The 17,790-nt window shown below is 43.2% G+C and overlaps 1 protein-coding gene across 6 annotated transcripts in view; it reads left to right on the top strand.

Annotated features, from left to right (window-relative positions):
- The first annotated feature begins 9,010 nt into the window (after nt 1-9,010).
- Nucleotides 9,011-17,790, top strand: part of man1b1b (mannosidase, alpha, class 1B, member 1b) — a 57,444-nt gene continuing 48,664 nt past the window's right edge. For 4 of the 6 annotated variants that reach the window (XM_034871735.1, XM_034871734.1, XM_034871733.1 and 1 more), the window contains exons 1-2: nt 9,025-9,341; nt 10,233-10,352. In XM_034871735.1, the coding sequence (XP_034727626.1) occupies nt 10,248-10,352 (105 nt within the window). In that variant the 5' untranslated portion in view covers nt 9,025-9,341; nt 10,233-10,247. Of the gene's footprint in view, nt 9,342-10,231; nt 10,353-17,790 lie in introns of all 6 variants that reach the window. The other 2 variants (XM_034871732.1, XM_034871736.1) reach the window with 2 other exon arrangements.

Here is a 17,790-nt window from a genome sequence, read left to right as displayed (position 1 = left end):
TACCTTTTGTGATATAGGGTTTATTGTTAGGATATCTTTTAACAGTTTTCTGGGGTATAACAGAATCAATACAAAAAGTTATGTAGGCAGTGATTGACTCAGTAGCACTGTCAATGTCTGCGTCCTTGAAAAAGATATCCCAGTCTGTACAGAGGAAGCATCCCTTCAGCTCCTCCATTTTGTCTCTGGACCAGACCTTCACGGACTGGGTTACTGGTTTGCTGGACTTAAAAACTGAGCGATATGTGGGGAGGAGCTGAACAACATTGTGGTCAGAGTTCTTCAGGGGGGGTCTGGCTCTGGCTGTGTAGGCGTCCTTGATATTGCCGTAGCATTTATCAAGGATGTTGTCATTTCTGGTGCTGCACTTAACATATTGATAAAAACCAGGTAAAGTTTTACTCAAACAGCAGTGGTTAAAATCGCCAAGTATTAGCATGGGAGCGTCAGGTTTGTTCTGTAGATGTCGATGGACACAGTCTGTGATTGCCTGAGCTGCTCTGCTTGCGTTCCCACTTGGCGGAATATAGACAACACACACGAATATGTTGGTGAATTCCCTTGGCAGGTAATGTGGCCGCAGGGTAACACACAGCAGCTCCAGATCGGGGTTGCATATTTTGTCTCTCACTGCAAAGTTACGGCACCAACTGTCCTTGATATAAATACACACTCCTCCCCCCCGTGTCTTGCCCGAGTTTGCATCTCTGTCTAACCTTAGGTGTGAGAAACCCTCAATTTGAATAAAGTTGTCCGGCACTTCTTCGCTAAACCAGGTTTCCGTGAAAGCCATTAAACCAGACTCACGATATTCGTAGCAGGCTCCAACCTGTTGACGTAGGTCATCCAGTTTGTTCTTTAAAGATCGTGGGTTGCAGAGAAGCACGGGTGGTAGCGGTAGCTTGGTGGCTCCTCGGATGCGCTGTCTGAGGCCGCCTCTTCTACCCCGCTTCCTGACCTTCCTGCCTCGACGGAGGCCCGGACCATGATGTTGTTGTAACTCCCCAGGCACATCGTGGAACAGGTCAGGCGACGGTAGCACTCCGCTGTCCCGCAGTCCAAGCAGCTCGAACCGACTGTACATTAGAAGGCCGCTGTTGCTAATAGACCCGTTAGCCGAGCTCCGAATAACATGGCCAAACATAATTAGCCATGCTAGAGCTAGCGGTGCTAGCGGTCCCGCTCTCCTCAGATTTACTTCACTCCCGCTCCGCTTACAGTTCACAGCATAAGTTATATCCAGCAAATTTGCACACTGAGTTCGCCGATACCAGATAAAAAACATAGACATAGCAGACGCCATGACAAACAAATAAACAAATTGCAGCAAGAGCTCTCCTCCATGTCGCCAGCAGAGCAGCGCCATCTCTCCAGGTCAGAAGCAATCACACCTCATCAGTTGATAGACAAGACGGCTGAACGTAATACTCTTACAACTCGAGAGGTAGAAGCATCTGTGACCTATTGCATGTGAACCAAACCACATCCAATGCCATACAAAAAAAACAGGATGTTCCCATATCAAATCAAAAGAACATACAGAAAACAGATTCACAAAATAAATTATAGTGCTCTTAGCACATGTCTGAGAAACTCTGTGGCCTCCACACGAAAAGTAAAAGGCCAAAATTACCTTGATTTATGTAGAATAGAAAGCACAAGTTTGTTATTAATTCTCTTGGTTATGAACGGTTGAAACATGGATGATTGAACATCATCAGACACTTAAGTTATCTGGGTGGAAATGTCCATTGCCTTTAACTTGCGCTGGAGTAGATTTAGGGACGTTTTAGCATAGGCCAACAGTCTTTGTTAAGGGATGATCTGCCTATACTCCTCTGCTGAATATAGTTATAGTTTCATGTATCTAGCTCCTTCCAGCTCACAGGAATTTGAGGTGCATGCCAGAAAACAAATAATACCAGACAAACATAGAAGGGTTCTGGGTCTGTGAGGTGAGGTAGTGTCAACTGCAGGCCAACTGGGTGGAAACTGCTTCATTGGTTCAGGGGGGGGGGGGGTTGTTGCATTCTAAAGCCACATCTTTAGAATGCAAAGGTGCTCACAGTATCTTTGCAGACGTGGACATTATTTATCATAAAGGCTGTGGACGTTGAGTGTAGGGTAGTGGACATTTGTCATGAGGCCACAATGACAGCATGGATGTTTTTCGTTGGAGATGGTAGAGATTATAATTTTTGATGAGGGGAATGTCTGTGTAGCCCACTGTAGCACTCTCTTTACAGACTCTGCTACCCTCTCCTGCTGTAGTCTCATGTCATTACTACTTGTGTGAATGATAACACGGGTAGGCTGACCCAAAATGGGCTCAGTGAGCAGCTGGAGGGCATTGTCAGTCCTGGGACATTGGATATTGGTGATTCTTTGTCCAGGGAAAATCTGGTCCTCATTCAAAATTTTCCCATTAGAATATAAAAGGATAATGATCTCAGAATCACTGTTTTTCCTTGGCTCTTTAGATGTTCTAGGCTTGTTGGTAGTGGCCTCTCTCTGTGGGTCGGTGGTGGAGGGGGTGTGCATTACTACAGGTTGTTGTGATGGTCTGGTGTTAGTTAGGGTGGAGGTGGGTGGCTGTGGTTCAGGTTGAGGAGGACTGTTGATGGTGATGAAGGGTTGGTCTCCTAAAGGCTGTTCCTTTTTCAGCTCTTTGCCTGGTTGCTGCTCTGTAGGGTTGAACTGCTGATCTTGTCTTGTCTCTGTTTCTCAGTCTCTGCCAGAGCTTTGATGCTGTTGAAGTCCTGGCCTCATTGCCTTGAAACATGATGGTCCCATTGTGGTAGACATTGACAGTGAGAGGTGGGCTGTCTTTGTCTACATCTTCAATGACTATCAGTCTCCCACTGCATATGCTTTTCTTCTAGTGAAGGTCACGGATAGCTTTATGCTAAGCATCGGTATTGTCCGTGTACAGTAAAAAGTTACTAATTCCTCCTGAGTGACATATATCTGCAGTCAAGGCCTCTGGGTTTTCTTAGTTGTTTGTGTTTATAAGCTTTCTTTGCCTAATTTCTTTTGGGTAGCCAATCACAAGAAGGCAAGGCTCTACCCCGGGAAATCGCAATATTGTTTCAGTTCCTGCCGCTCCGCTGCTCCCTCTGCTACTACTCAGCAGGCTATATTAAACAAAGGGGCTAGCCTTTGTTTCTTGAGGTAGACATTTGACAGAGATTAAACTAGTATGGGTATGAAGGAAGCTTGCTTTACTACTATACTACAGCTTCTCTTGAGTGGCACGGAGATGGTGCCAAACTTTGGTATTTTTTTTCTGAAACTGTCTGCCTTCTTTATCCTGACAATACGATGATTTGTTAACTATGCGACGCAAGTTGCGTGGTTATGACACAATCGTTGTCCTATTTTTATAAAAACGCCTGCTACGGAGCGATAACGCGAGGTATAAGGTACTGGAGCCTTCTTTAGAAATAAACAATGGACAAAAAGTCTTTAAACGCTTCAGATGTAAAGTAATTTGCTTTGCTTTAGTAAGTTGCTTTAACTTGCAAAAAAACTGCAAATGAGTGCTTTGTAGTATTAAAATGGCACCAAAAGAGCTACGCTTTGTGGACATCCACTTACCCCCTTGCTTGGAAGTGGACTCATAGGGAAGCAAAGCAAGTCCATTCTGGGAGTTGTCTTTAAAAATTCTAAAATACATTTTCTGACTTTTCTCGGTCTAGAAAGCACCAACTTCTAAAAAAAAAAACATTTCTACTACATACAGTACTGTGCAAAAGTTTTACCGTACGTGCACGCTGCAAAAAAGCTCTGACCCGCAAAGGACGCTTGTACCGAGAGAAGCACACACAGCCACGGCCATTACACTGACACTAGAAACCTTTCTAAATTACATATAAAACCACAGAAGATGTTTGTTAATTGGTCACAGCGGGGTCGCTTAGCAGTTAGCTCGCTCGTTATCCGCTGAGCTGTAGCGGCGTGCCGGCAGAGCGAGCTGCCGTTCTAATCTAGTGACCCATGCAGGACTTCACTGTGAGCGGCCCATTAGAGACGCTGTGAACGGCAGGTAACGTTAACTGGTCCCTATGTACAAATAACGTTATATCATAAACGATAGGTAACCCAGCAGCGGTTATTATGAGCTTGTCCTCAGAATGAATTTTTTGGTAGAAAGAAAAGTTTACATTGTATGTTTCTCCGGGATCAGCCAGTGCAAAGGACATCTATATTCTGATTGCCGGCTGGCGGTAGCTCATTAACATAAAGTTGAAAAATTTCAAAACTTTTGTGATTGACGCTCAACATGCTCAAAGCGCCCAAAACACGACGCCGACTGATTTGCGGCTCCTTGCAGCTGAGAGAAGCCGGCTTCCATTTAAAATGAATGACTTCCGGTAACTTTAAACTGTAAACTAAAAGTTTTAAAAAATATAATTTTTTATTTTTATCAATTTACAAAATCTAAAGTGGGCAAACAAAAAAAATCAAAATCATGTCAATATTTGGTTTTACTACCTGGGGCCTGTTGCACGAAACCAGGATAAGGGATTAAGCCGGGATATTCAAGTTATCCTGGATGAATTTAGCTGGGACTCGGTTGCACAAAACCAGATTGAATCAAGCCCAGCCAAGTAACCATGTAGTTTTATTCTTTGCGGCGAGCCTGGTCCAGAGCAGGCTAACAGCCAGGCTAAAATTAATCCTGGAGTCTCATGTTTCAAATCAGCTGCCGTCTGACCCGAAATAAACATGTTTAACAGTTATTCCGTTGTCTTCTGCATGTGTTCTGCTTTATTTTTATGAACATGCATTAGCCTACTTGTCACTATTGTTGTCGCGAGTTGGATTTAAACCGTACTAGAGTTGTTTAGATGGTTAGAAATGGTTGCACTGGCACCCTGATGCAGAGTGGGACTTTTCCCGGTGGGACGGTAGTGTGTAGAGGTGGCCGCTGCCCGGTGCCTGCCGGCAGACCTGTGCATCGCGTCAGTGTCCACTCTCTGTAAAAGTAGAGATGAGCAGCGCAGTGTCCGTGGTCTCAGCTTCAGGTTACAGGACTCGCTCCAAAGATTAAGTGTGACGATATTAATGTAGCGATATTCCCAGATGATATTAATGGCAGACTGGTAAGAGACCAATACATTCATGATTTAATTTTCTCGTAGCTTGTCCTTCTCTAATAAAGGGTAGTTTGTGTTACTCCTTAATAAGTGGGCCTAACGTTTTTTTCATTATAGCTTACATTGGTTTCATTACCTTCTAAATAAGTCTTACATCACCGGAGTAATAACGTGGCCTATATACAGTACATATATAGTTTACATTCATCACACCGGTAACACCACAATGCTTCTTAATCTTTTTTATTTTGGTGCTGTCACTTGTCAGAAGAATAAAAAAACATGAATATTGTTTTACATATGCTCACCGCGTGTATTGAAGTCACTTACTTATTTTTCTATTTGTTGTCCCTTTCTGATTGTTCTGTATAAACATTAATTGTACAAAGAATTAGGAATATTTTATAGAGATTAGTGCATGGTTGTAAAACATGTTCTCACGTTGTGTATAGGGGTTTGAAATTAAGCCTAAAGTCCTTAAAGGGTCCATTTCCAGAGGAACATTCGTTCCCTCTGCTCTCTTTTAAGGCAAAGGCTATATTTTTAGTTGGTCCCCTATGTTGGGCTTTTTCTCTCCGTTTGATAAGAGCCGTATTTCCCTTTTTGCATATTCTTCCCATCCTCGTTACTTTCCATTAGAAGCTGCTGTTCATTGGGTGAAACATATGGCGCATGCGTCTTCTCAATTCTGCATCAGTAAATCTGTGATCGATACCGTGGTCTATTTGAGAAAGCTGTGAACGTGCACTTATCCCAGCTATCTACACCTGGCTTGACATAGCTTCACCTGTTCATCCTGGCTTGGCAAACGTGCAACCGATTAAGCCGCGATGAGCAGATCGATCTAAGTCAAGCTGCGCTTTTTCACTTATCCTGGATATCTTTATTCTACTTTCGTGCAACAGGCCCCAGTTGCCTTTAAATCAGCATCAATTATTATGTACACATGCAAAGAGTCGAGCAGGGTTGAGGATTCTAGATGCAGTGGTTGGCCAGGGAAACTTAATGAAGCACATGAAGAACGTACAATGAGCTTATTTTTCTTTGAAATCAGACAATGTCTAGCAGTGACATCAGCTCAGAACCAGCAGAAACCAGAAGGACCCAGGTACACCCACTGTCTGGAGAAACCTGGCTAGAAGTGGTCTTCATGGACGAGTTGCAGCCAAAAAGCCATACCTCAAACAAGGCCAAGCAACTCACCTATCCCTGAAAACAAAGTTGTAGTTCAATCAACTAAGTGCTTAATTGTCTAATCATTTCAGTTATACTTGTAGGCCTACATTTTGTTTGGTAGTTTAACTTATAATAAAAAGATTTTAGAAACTACATGTGTTTAGTGTGCAAAAATCCTAACTTGTAAAGTAACTAAAGCTGTCAAATTAATGTAGTTGTTACCGAACGGCACTGGAGGTTGGACTCAAAAGCTGATGGTGACACAGGATATACAATAAAGTGATATAATGTGTGATTCTATATACAATAACTGTGCAGGTGACAACAGGAGCATCGAGGAAATCCAGTGGTGAGTGGAGTGCAATCTCCAGAGCGTGCCCAGTGACGATGACCATGTGGTGAGGAATCTTCCAGAGTCCAACAAACAAATTCAAGGCTGAACCCAATCCTTGTAATCATTGATGAGTGAGCAGGCAGGCAGGCAGACAGGAAGCATGAACGCATGTAAGCAAGGCAGGCTGCAACAAGAGAGAACACATAAGCTTCTCAAGCCCAAAAAACACCAGAAAACACAACATGCCAGGAGTGCCAAAACACCGCTCTAATAGACTGTACAATCTGGTGACAAGTGGATCACAGTGCCAGCCTGACGTACTGCAGCAGGATGATTAGGCAATGAGCTTGACCTGGCTCCCACTGCCAGCTAAGCCACACCCACAGCTCACAGATAGCACAAGAGGGGGGAAAAAACATGCGGAGCAACAGACAAGGCACACAAAACAAGGAGAAAAACTGATTGCCATGATGACATGATGACAGTAGTGAACATTGTAGTAAAGTAGGACAAAAAGTACTGTAGTTTTGAGGGGAACTGCAGTCTGATAATTCTCTATAGGTATGAATGTATTAGACATATAACTCCTCATTTGATCCATTGCCCATGTAAAAACAAGTGAAATAAGTGTTTTTGCTGTGTTTTGCTCATTAGGTATCCTGTAGACTTGGGGGGTATTAGTGTAAGTGTTTAATTCAGTAACTTAGCCTTCTTTGGTTGTATTGTGAGATAAACCGGGTATCACTGTCACTGTGTCACAGTATTATATAGTGCATTTCATTAAACCAAAGGACGCTTTACACAAAGTATACGGGGAAAAGAAAATAGTAGGCCGATTTGGGAACATTGTTGTATAAATTTCAATACCGTAATTGTCTCCATCTGTTGAAAGCCCAGCCGAGATTGACTCGGTTTTGCCCATTGTCTTTCACTTTCCTTTTTACCTTTTAGTTGTTCTTCCTTGTTTCCTGTGATGGCCCTACCCTACTATCAGCCATAACTACAGCATAACTTCTGAAATAAAATAAAAATAAAATTAGGCCTATGTAAAGTAATCTCATGCTACCCTGGATACATAACACTGGCTTTTCCGGTGTTACACCAAAATCTGTGAGCCGTCAAAATGTGTGCTATGTACCACTGTCTACTGGCCTCGTTTGCAGGTCATCTGTGATTATCAGATGAAAAATTACACAGTTTCAGAAGCATTTAAAAGCTGCATATAGTCACTTTAACACAACATTACTTTACATTTTAATAATTAAGCTGATGCTCAGCTTACCATCCTTACTTAAGTACATTCAACCATGTAGATACAATCCAAAAACTGCAAGAACCATGCAAGCAGTGTTGTGTCCAAGTCATCTTTGCTGAAGTCCCAAGTAAGTCTTAAGTCATTCGGTCCAAGTCTCAAGCAAGTCTCAAGTTATTTTTGTCAACTCAAGTTGAGTACTTAGGGAAGTACTTGGCAAGTCAAGTCCCAAATCAAGTCATTTTTTTTTACAGCCAAGATAAAGCTGATATTTTTAATATTTATTTATTGATGTTGGATTTTTTAAGTTGCCATAGCAAGGAGTTTGACTGACAGCCAGTCATACAATCATGACAATCACAGCCAGTCATCCAGTCATGAGTCAAAGGTTGCGTTGCTGCAGCTAGTATAGCATACTTGATACACAGTTCAACTGAAACGTTACATTAAATTTATTATTCTAAATTTAACAGCTGACCATCAAACTTTTGAATACACGAAAGCCATCCATCATGCCTCAAGTCTGGAGTCATTAACTTACAAGTCCAAGTCGAGTCTTAAGTAATTTATTTTTGTCAAGTCGCAAGTCATTGAAACGATGACTTGAAAAGACTCAAGCCAAAGTCACTAAGTCTCAGGTCCTCATCTCTGCATGCAAGTAGGCTACATATACAGTACTTCAGTGAATATGATGAATTGCTTCAAGTGCTACATTTAGCAAAAATAAGAGGTAGAGAAAGAGTTTTTGAAATATTATTTTATAGGATGGATTTTCACTCTGCAACAGAAAATGTGTAAGGTTTCTGCTACTGTTATAGTTTCTAATTTAAATATGTATTAGCCAGTATTATGTAACTGTTATTTATTATAAATAACAGTGACATCAGTATTAGTAGTCACTGTATTGGTAAGTTGTTTTAAATATTGATTGATTCATGTATTAGCCTATTAGCCTATTTGTCAGAATAGACCTACTACAAATGACACAAAACTGATTCCTCTGCCACAATATGTATATCTGAAAATAATTTATTAAATATTATAAAAGATAATACTGCCGGTTTCAGAACCACTTAAAAATAAGAGTGTTTTTAATTTATTTATTTTCAAATTACCATTCAGAGATCAAAATACCGGTATACTAGTACAATCTGGTGTTTACGATATTTTGAGGAAGTAACTGAAGGCAGCATGGGTGCACCTGAGACTCAGTCGCATTTGTTTTTGACAGTGAGCAACATCACAGCCTAAGCTACAAGTGGATACTATTTTTGTTTCAGTGGTCTGAGTAACAGTTGTAAAACTGCGTGGCTTTCGGTAATAGTATCGGTGAAGTGTTTCATACACATGATAGAGACCCCCAAGGCTTTTTACGTCGAGCTACAATTTTGACTGCTGTTAACGTTCATGTTACCCTCCTGGTGGTGGATTAGACCGGTTGCACATCTAATTCAACATTAACGCTAGATACTTTACAAAGGTAACGTAATGTCAGTTATATATTTAAATGTTTCTTGACACATTATAATATCCTCTGCCGAACACGTTGTTTTTGTTATAAGAATGTTTCTTCCATACCATTACTTAAAAAGCGCTTCATGTTCCGGCTCTCTTAGGCCTCAAGCTATGCCTCGGTCTAAAGTTAGGCTGTGAATCCGCTAAAACGTTACTTCAGGCCAGTGACGCGTAGGCAAAGCAGCCGCTACGGTGGGACTAACGTTAAACCGGTGTTTTCTGCCTCGTTTGTGAAATGTAAATGACGTTAGAAAACAGTTACAGTTAATTACTGGGTATGTAACGTTAATACCAGCTGCAAGAGTTTTATCGACTGGGTAAGCTATGTGAATTGACATCAATTTACATTTGGCTAGGTTAACACTAACATCAAATAAATTAGCCTGTTGATTAACACTTGGCATTGTATCGTGGCATTTGCATATAGGATGACAGCTAACGTAAACGTTATAGCTACAGTAGCAGTGCTAACCACCAACAATTATGCTTAAGGTTACATTTTCCCAGAAATTAAACGGAACGAGCATTAGTTATATTACTCAGAATTAGATGTGCTGCGAATTTAGGTTATAGCATTTAATGTCAGCGTAAAAATCTAAAGTAAGGTTTTCTTTGCAAAGCCAAATGAGTGTAAAGTTATTTTAAAGTAGGGCGAACTGTCCTTATTATCTGAAAATATTTTGTTTACTTGGAATCTAATCACAACTACACTTACATGTATCAGTCAGTGTCACATGCGAGCTGCATTTTGTTTTCCCTGGTTTGCCACCTGGCTCACTCATTTGCAATCTCTAGCCAGCTGAGTTGCTCTCCCTTCACTCACACCCCTTTTCAATGTGTCTCTTTCTTCCTCCAGCACTGGGTTACAGACATGCACCCCCCATCTCGACAGGACTATATATCTATAAGCTTTGCTGGACAAGGAAGTGGAAGTTACAATAACAGCAAGCAGTGGAGGAGGCAGTCGTGCTGGAGGGTAAGTGAGAAGCATGTTCATGTCAGAGAGGAAGCGAACAATTTTAGGACCGCGTCCTAGGATCCCATTTGTTGGACCCTAGTTTTTAGACTAGATGCTAGAATTATCCCAACCCAAACTGGGATGTCTTTTAACCTTACCCTAACCCTTCTTAGTTAGTTAGCTGCTAACACTTGAGCAGTAGGCTTTGTAGTTTTTTTAGGTAGCCAGGGTTATAAGAAATGTAGAAATGTGTCCACAACTTTCAACTTCTGTGAAACTCCATCAGATTTCACTCTTTTCGGCCAGATGTCTGTGATCTTTTAAGACTCTTTGTCCAATCTGAGTTTTCTGTTGCACGACTATGAAAAGCTTTGAATGTACCGCCGGCCATGATGATTGTGATGGGTTTAAAGAAATGCCAATAAACCAGAGCACGCTTTTCTCCCATCCCGGTGTTATGTGCCTTCTGGTTTTTCCACCTACTGGTTTCCGAGGCTGTCCAGATGTGGTCTGTGGTCCTGAAATTGCTTTCTTTATTGCAGGAACATAGTAAGTTGCATATATGAGCTACTTATAAAGGCATTTCTTCTTCTCGTCTTCAAGTACTCTTGTTTTCCACTCTAAGACTAGGGGTGTCACGAAACCAAAAAATGATCAACCTAATTTTTATTCATCATGCGATTATTTGATTTATTGACTATTAATTCAGAGTTTCTTATCAACTCCAAGGACCATGGAACAAATGCTGCCAAATAAATGACTCAATACATAAATTGACATGCCGTTAAATGTACCAAAAATAATATTAAGAAAATATAAGCATTAATTAATAAATGTGACAAGTTGATATTTCTGTTTTTATTTTGTTCTTAATTTATTTAATGAAGTTAGCAAGGATACAGATGAGTATGTCCGATTTTAAAATTAAAGTATTAACACAGAGTGCAGACAAAATATATGTAAATAGGGCTGGGCAATATGGAGAATATCCAATATCACAATATTTTTGACGAAATATCTTTATTGACATTTGTGCCAAACAACAAAAACATGGACATTGGTGCAGACCTTGGTTCAGACTGTCAGGTGGGAAAAGGCCTTACGGTTCTGTTTGCGTTGTAGCCGTTAGTGCTGTTAGCGCTCCCTGTCTCCTCCACCCTCTATGAACACTGGTCTTCCTCAAAAAAGTACTAGGGGAATTCTATTTCGTATAGGCTTCCCCCTTTAGCGCTACGCTATTGGGTTTATCCCTTTGCGCATGCGCGGTCGTGAAGATTTTCTTTCCCGCCCTAGCGTCCAGCGCGGGCCTCAACTACAACCGCATTTACTGCATATATACACAGCGGACCCGTTGTTCGTCTCCCACTTTTTCTTCAACTTCGCAGTATGAAGACGAGCTCAAGACTCTACACCGGTGCCTGCGTCTGCCCCTCCTGCCGGACTTGCTATATCCTTCCGCCGGAACTCCACCCCCGCTGCGAGGTCTGCCTGGGTGCCGTTCACGCCGGCCAGGCACTCACCCGCTACGCCTCCTGCCAGTTGGCCACTAGTCCTGGCGCCCTCCCCTCGGAGCTCGCCACAGAGATTGGTAAGGCTGTGACTGCCATCCTTACCCTGACCACGGCGTCCACGGTGGCTCTGTCCAGGGTGATGGCTTGGCAGACTGTGGCCCAGCGAAACATCTGGCTCCACATTTCTCAGCTGCCGGCGGACATTAGACGCGAGCTTCTGTACGGCCCCATAGCCCCCGATGGACTATTTGGGCCACGCCTACAGACTGCAACATCTCATCTCCATCAAGCGGCGGAGGACGCTGAGCGGCTTCGGAGGCTCGGCTCATGGAAGGCGGCACCTCCACAGCCCCGTCGTCGCCACGACAACCGCCACAAGAGGAAGCGCCCCGCAGCAGATGCGGCTGCATCTTCCCAGGCTTCGACCTCAGGGCCCCCACCTGGTCCCGCTCCGCAGCGACAGCCGACGTCACACGGCCGTCAACCTGCACGAGGCCGGAGAACCATGAGAGCGGCCCCCACCTGGTCCAATCCGCCCCCCGAGCCACCCAGCAAGCAGCAGCGGCGGTGGCAATGACGGGGCTTGGGGAGCGTCTGTCCCTCTTCAGCTGAGAGTTGGAAACACAACGGCCCTTTTAAGGGCCACTCCCTCCCATCTAAAGAGCTGTTTTCCCTCAGCCGAACAGCCCCTGTTTGCTTTAAACAAAGCGCTGTTATGACAGTTGTTCCCCACACAAGCACACACCAGGCCGTTGCTGCAGGCGGGGCGCCACGGCGTCCCCGCTGCGCAGGCAGCAGGTATGAGCGTCCACCCACGGTGGACGACGCAGCTCGACCACCCGACTCCCCACGGCGATGCCGGCGGAGCGGGGGTCGTGTTAACCCAGTGACCGCTTCCGCCCCACACGACGGCGACTGGCCACTGCCCTTTCGAGGAAGCCCTACCATGGGCTGGGCGACACGATCATTTGTCTCGCCCAGCGGCGGGATGGGCTCTGCTCTCCCTGCTTGCCATGTCGGTGAACAACATTCAGACATGTGCAGCACAGCATGGATTGGCCTGACACACAGGGACTCATGGATGTCAAAGCTGATAACACGGGGCTACACACTCCAGTTCGCCTCCCCCCCACCCTCTTTCACGGGTGTGTTGGAGACGACAGTATCATCCCTGGCAGAGTCAGACGCAATGACGTCAGAGCTAGAAAAGCTGCTGACAAACGGAGCTATTTCCCGCGTCCCTCCAGGGGAGGAAAACGAGGATTTTTACTCTCGCTATTTTCTCACGCCGAAAAAGTCAGGAGGACTACGTCCCATTTTCGACCTGTCGAAATTCAACCGGTATATCATGGAGCGCCCCTTCCACATGCTCACCATCAGGCACGTGTTGGAATGTTTGCGCCACAATGAATGGTTTACATCCGTGGATCTGAAAGACGCTTACTTTCACATCCAAATCATTCCCAGGCACAGGAAATTCCTGCGCTTCTCCTTCCAAGGGGCCCGTTTCCAGTTCAACTGGCTGCCGTTCGGATACTCACTAGCCCCCCGCACCTTGTATGAAAACCAAAACCAAAAGCTGGGTTTTGCCATAAATTGGCAAAAGAGCGCCCTTGTTCCCCGCGCAATCGTGGAGAGCACGCTCTGGTGCTCCGGGGAAGCCCCCCTTTGAGCCTCTGGCACAGGCTTCTTTCAGAATACTGTCTCTTAAAACAGCGCTTCTCCTTGCCCTAACGTCGGCCAAAAGAGTGAGTGATTTATGTCAGTTTCTCCGTCCTGCCTCTCCATTAGAGGGGACGGGAGCGCAGCCACCTTAAAGCCAAATCCCTCCTTCACACCGAAGACTCTAACTAGTTCTTTTCGGTTGAGAGTGTTTTCCCTCGAGGGTTTTTTCCCCCCCACATCACGCTAACGATGCGGCGGAGACTTCCCACCGGTTGTGTCCGGTGCGTGCTCTGTCACAATACATTTTACGCACGGCAAATATCAGGAAAACTCAACAGCTGTTTGTGCATTATAGAGAACACTCCCAGGGGTCAGCCCTCTAAAATCAGCGTCTGTCTCGCTGGCTGTGCGAGGCTATTACCCAGGCTTATAGCTCGGAAGGGAAAGAGCCCCCCCAAGACATTCAAGGTCACTCTACGAGGGCTCTGTCGGCGTCTGCGGCTCTATTTAAAGGCATGGCAGTAGCCGACATCTGCGCTGGAGCCTCCTTGGCTTCTCCGTGCCCTTTTATCTGCGAGATATGTCTGAACCTTCCATGTCTCGTTCGGTTCTGTCCACAGTCAATGACGCATAGTGCCGCGTTGAATGTGCAATAAAAATAAAAAGCGGATGCCTGATTGTTACCAATCTACGTACACCTAGTGCTGCAGCAACCCTGCTCTGCTGTCTCACCTCTCCTGTATCTGGGGTATTTCTTGTGAGACGCAGATCTTCTCTCATACATGGTCATAATCATGTTACATGCACGGAGATAATCATGTCTCTCCGTTGCATGCGCGACAGGGTCAACCACGTTCAACCCCCATTAATCATACTATTGCCATCGTATTGGGGGCCATATGAACCTCTTCCGGCCACGCCATTATCATGGCAGGCTTTATCAGAAGAATGACTCTGATTAAGCCTCTGTACATTGTTGCTGGGGAAATTTGGTCTATGTTTGGCTTGTGGACCTTGTGCCGCAGGTGGCATTGACTACATCAGCTTCGCCCTAACCCAATAGCGTAGCCCTTAGAGGGCGAAGCCTATACGAAGTAAAACGTTAGTTACTTTGGTAACTCCAGATTCTATTAGTATAGGCGTAGCCCTCTAAGGTCTGGGCCACCTGCTCCTAGAACATTAGTTGAAGAAAAAGCTCATGTTTTTGGGAGACAAACAACGGGTCCGCTGTGTATATATGCGGTAAATGCGGACGTAGTTGAGGCCCGCGCTGGACGCTAGGGCGGGAAAGAAATTCTTCACGACTGCGCATGTGCAAAGGGATAAACTTAGAGGGCTACGCCTATACTAATAGAATCTGGAGTTACCAAAGGAGCTAACGTTGTCATTCCTGCTTTTGATTTTGATGGAATCAAAAGGTAATTTTGATCCATTTAAAATCAAAATTGTGGCACCTCTAGTTACTGACATTGTTGAAAGGTCACATGAGACACAATGTGTTCTGTTATAACCTAGTCACTGTATTATATAATCCGCAGAGCATACTAAGCTGTCCCTGGTTTAACTGGGCGGCTGTGGCTTAGTGGTAGAGCGGTTGCCTGCCAATCGGAAGGTTGGTGGTTCGATCCCCGCCCCTGCAGTCATTGTCGAAGTGTCCTTGGGCAAGACACTGAACCCCGAGTTGCCCCCGGTGCTGCGCATCGGAGTGTGAATGTGTGTGAATGTTTATCTGATGAGCAGGTGGCACCTTGTACGGCAGACCTGGCCACACTGTATGAATGTGTGTGAATGGTGAATGTTTCCTGTAGATGTAAAAGCGCTTTGAGCAGTTGTTAAGACCTGAATAGCGCTATATAAATACAGCACATTTACAAATACAGCACATTTAACTGGGGTGTAAGATCTCTTATTAGAAAACACAAAGGTATTCAGTTCTTAGCTGTACTGTACCACCCTTGAACAGTACACCACCACAGCACTCATTTTACTGTTTTCCTATTCAAGCGTAACTCTAGCCAAAATACAACCTATGGTCTTTTTGTGTAATGTGCCCCAGTCAAACTTTTGTTTAAAAGCATAAGGGCGGAACTTTAAGAGTGGCCTTTTGAATGGGAGTGGCCTTTTGAATGGGAGTGGTAGGGGCACTTCTATGATTGCATCGAAATCGCTTTTTTTAAAACACTCGAAGTATCATTTAATATCACTATTAAAAAACGAGCCTCATAAGAATAACATTTTCTCTTGTGGAGTGCGGTTATCCACATTCAGAGATCGACACAATATCTTCAATGCTTGAATTAATGTGTAGAGCCCCTGGTGATACTTTGACCATACTTTCAGTTGTGTCAAGCGTTGTTAGTGTAAAAATAGTGATTTTTTATGCTATCATAGTAGTTTCCCTAGCACTCCCATTCAAAACGCCAATTGACCAAAAATGAAAATACGGTAAATCTTAGAAGTGGCGTTCCCGTCTAGGCCTGCACGATTTGGGAAAAAATATGAATCACAATATTTTTTTATTTTTTTTACATATAATTGATATCACTATTATCTGCCACAATTTATTTGACCATGTCAAAACATAACAAAAATTGGCAGTACCAAACCAAGGTTGTTATAGTTTAGCCTTTTTTCATTAGTTTTTATTTTATTTCGTTTTTACTTTTTGTTTTCAAATTCAGTTTAGTTTTATTTGTTTTTATAGTGGGTTTGCTAGTTGTTGTTTTTTGTTTGTTTTTTAAATGCCTAATTTTAGTTTAACTGTTTTAGTCTTTTTTGTAATGTGGGTAATTTGTCGGGGGATTCTAAAAGGTCAGAAAAAGTATTGTGTTATAATAACTCAACAAAAAACAATTTTAGAAATATGTATTCACAATGTATTCAATAACCCCAGTACAAACAATGTCAATATGATGTAAATGTAAATGTAAATGTGCTGTATTTATATAGCGCTTTTCCAATCTTAACAACTGCTCAAAGCGCTTTTACATCTACAGGGAACATTCACCATTCACACACATTCATACACTGTGGCGGGGGCTGCCGTACAAGGTGCCACCTGCTCATCAGATAAACATTCACACACATTCACACTCCGATGCGCAGCACCAGGGGCAACTCGGGGTTCAGTGTCTTGCCCAGGGACACTTCGACAATGACTGCCGGGGCAGGGATCGAACCACCAACCTTCCGATTGGCAGGCAACCGCTCTACCACTGAGCCACAGCCGCCCACACTGTGCACATGATGGGCACAGATTCACATTCACGCCCGTAACATTACCAGGGTTAGCTTCTGTTTCGGGGAGAGGGGGCTTTATCTTGTTAAGGTAAGCTAGGTTAGCCTCCTTGTGTTAATTTCTCAAATGTACTTTTACATTTGTTGGATGTTTCCCTGTAATAAAATGTCCACTTATTTTACCACCTTACGCTGCAAGGCACTTCCCAGTCAGAATCTACACACGTGTATTGGAAATGTCACGGTCGGAAAGATATGGTATTTGCTCTATGAAAGACATTGACAAAGATAAAAACTAAGGACATTTAGTTGATAATTTTAACCAAACCTAGATTTCTTTTTTTTGGTCACATATAGCACATTGCGAATCACCCCAAGCCTGTAAACATAGAGGCCTCAATGAAGAGAAGGGACAGCATTGCAACGCTTGGGAGCACTTTAAAACCTATTTTACAGTCTATGTTGAAAACTCACAAAAGAAAGTAGTTATACTGCAAGCGTTTATGATGCATTTGGCTCGTAAAATTAAATCAAAGTTGTTATTAAAAAAAGAAGATTTTTTAAAATCGTGAACAGAGTGAATTAACATCGCTATTTCATAACAATTAATCGTGTAGGCCTCCTAATTATGATTTTTTTTTTTTTTTTGAACAAAGAGTTTATTTTATCAGATCAATATTCAAAATCAATGATTAATACAATTATACAATTAATACAAGTCAGAAAACAACAATTTCCAATACAACCATATGAACAGTTGAACAACAACAACTGAACAAGTCGGCGAGCTGAAAATCCAGGATTTTTTACATGGGGGATGAAATAAAGGGAAAATCTTTCTCGAGTGACTTTTATTTTTATCTTAACAGAGATATATGTTAAGTCTACCTATACAGTATGTATCTGTGTGTTTACATCCATCTTATTTACTACAATATTAATTGGAAATATGTCTTCAAAGGATTCCATCTTTTCTCAAATAGACCAGTGGACAAGTTTAATTTTGCTGTTATTTTCTCCATCGTATAAACGTTCACTAGCTT

The sequence above is a fragment of the Etheostoma cragini genome, chromosome 5, assembly GCF_013103735.1.
Source record: "Etheostoma cragini isolate CJK2018 chromosome 5, CSU_Ecrag_1.0, whole genome shotgun sequence".
Taxonomy (NCBI): Eukaryota; Metazoa; Chordata; class Actinopteri; order Perciformes; family Percidae; genus Etheostoma; species Etheostoma cragini.
The sequence above is the reverse complement of the archived record's forward strand: the minus strand, read 5'-3'. Positions and strand labels throughout refer to the sequence as shown.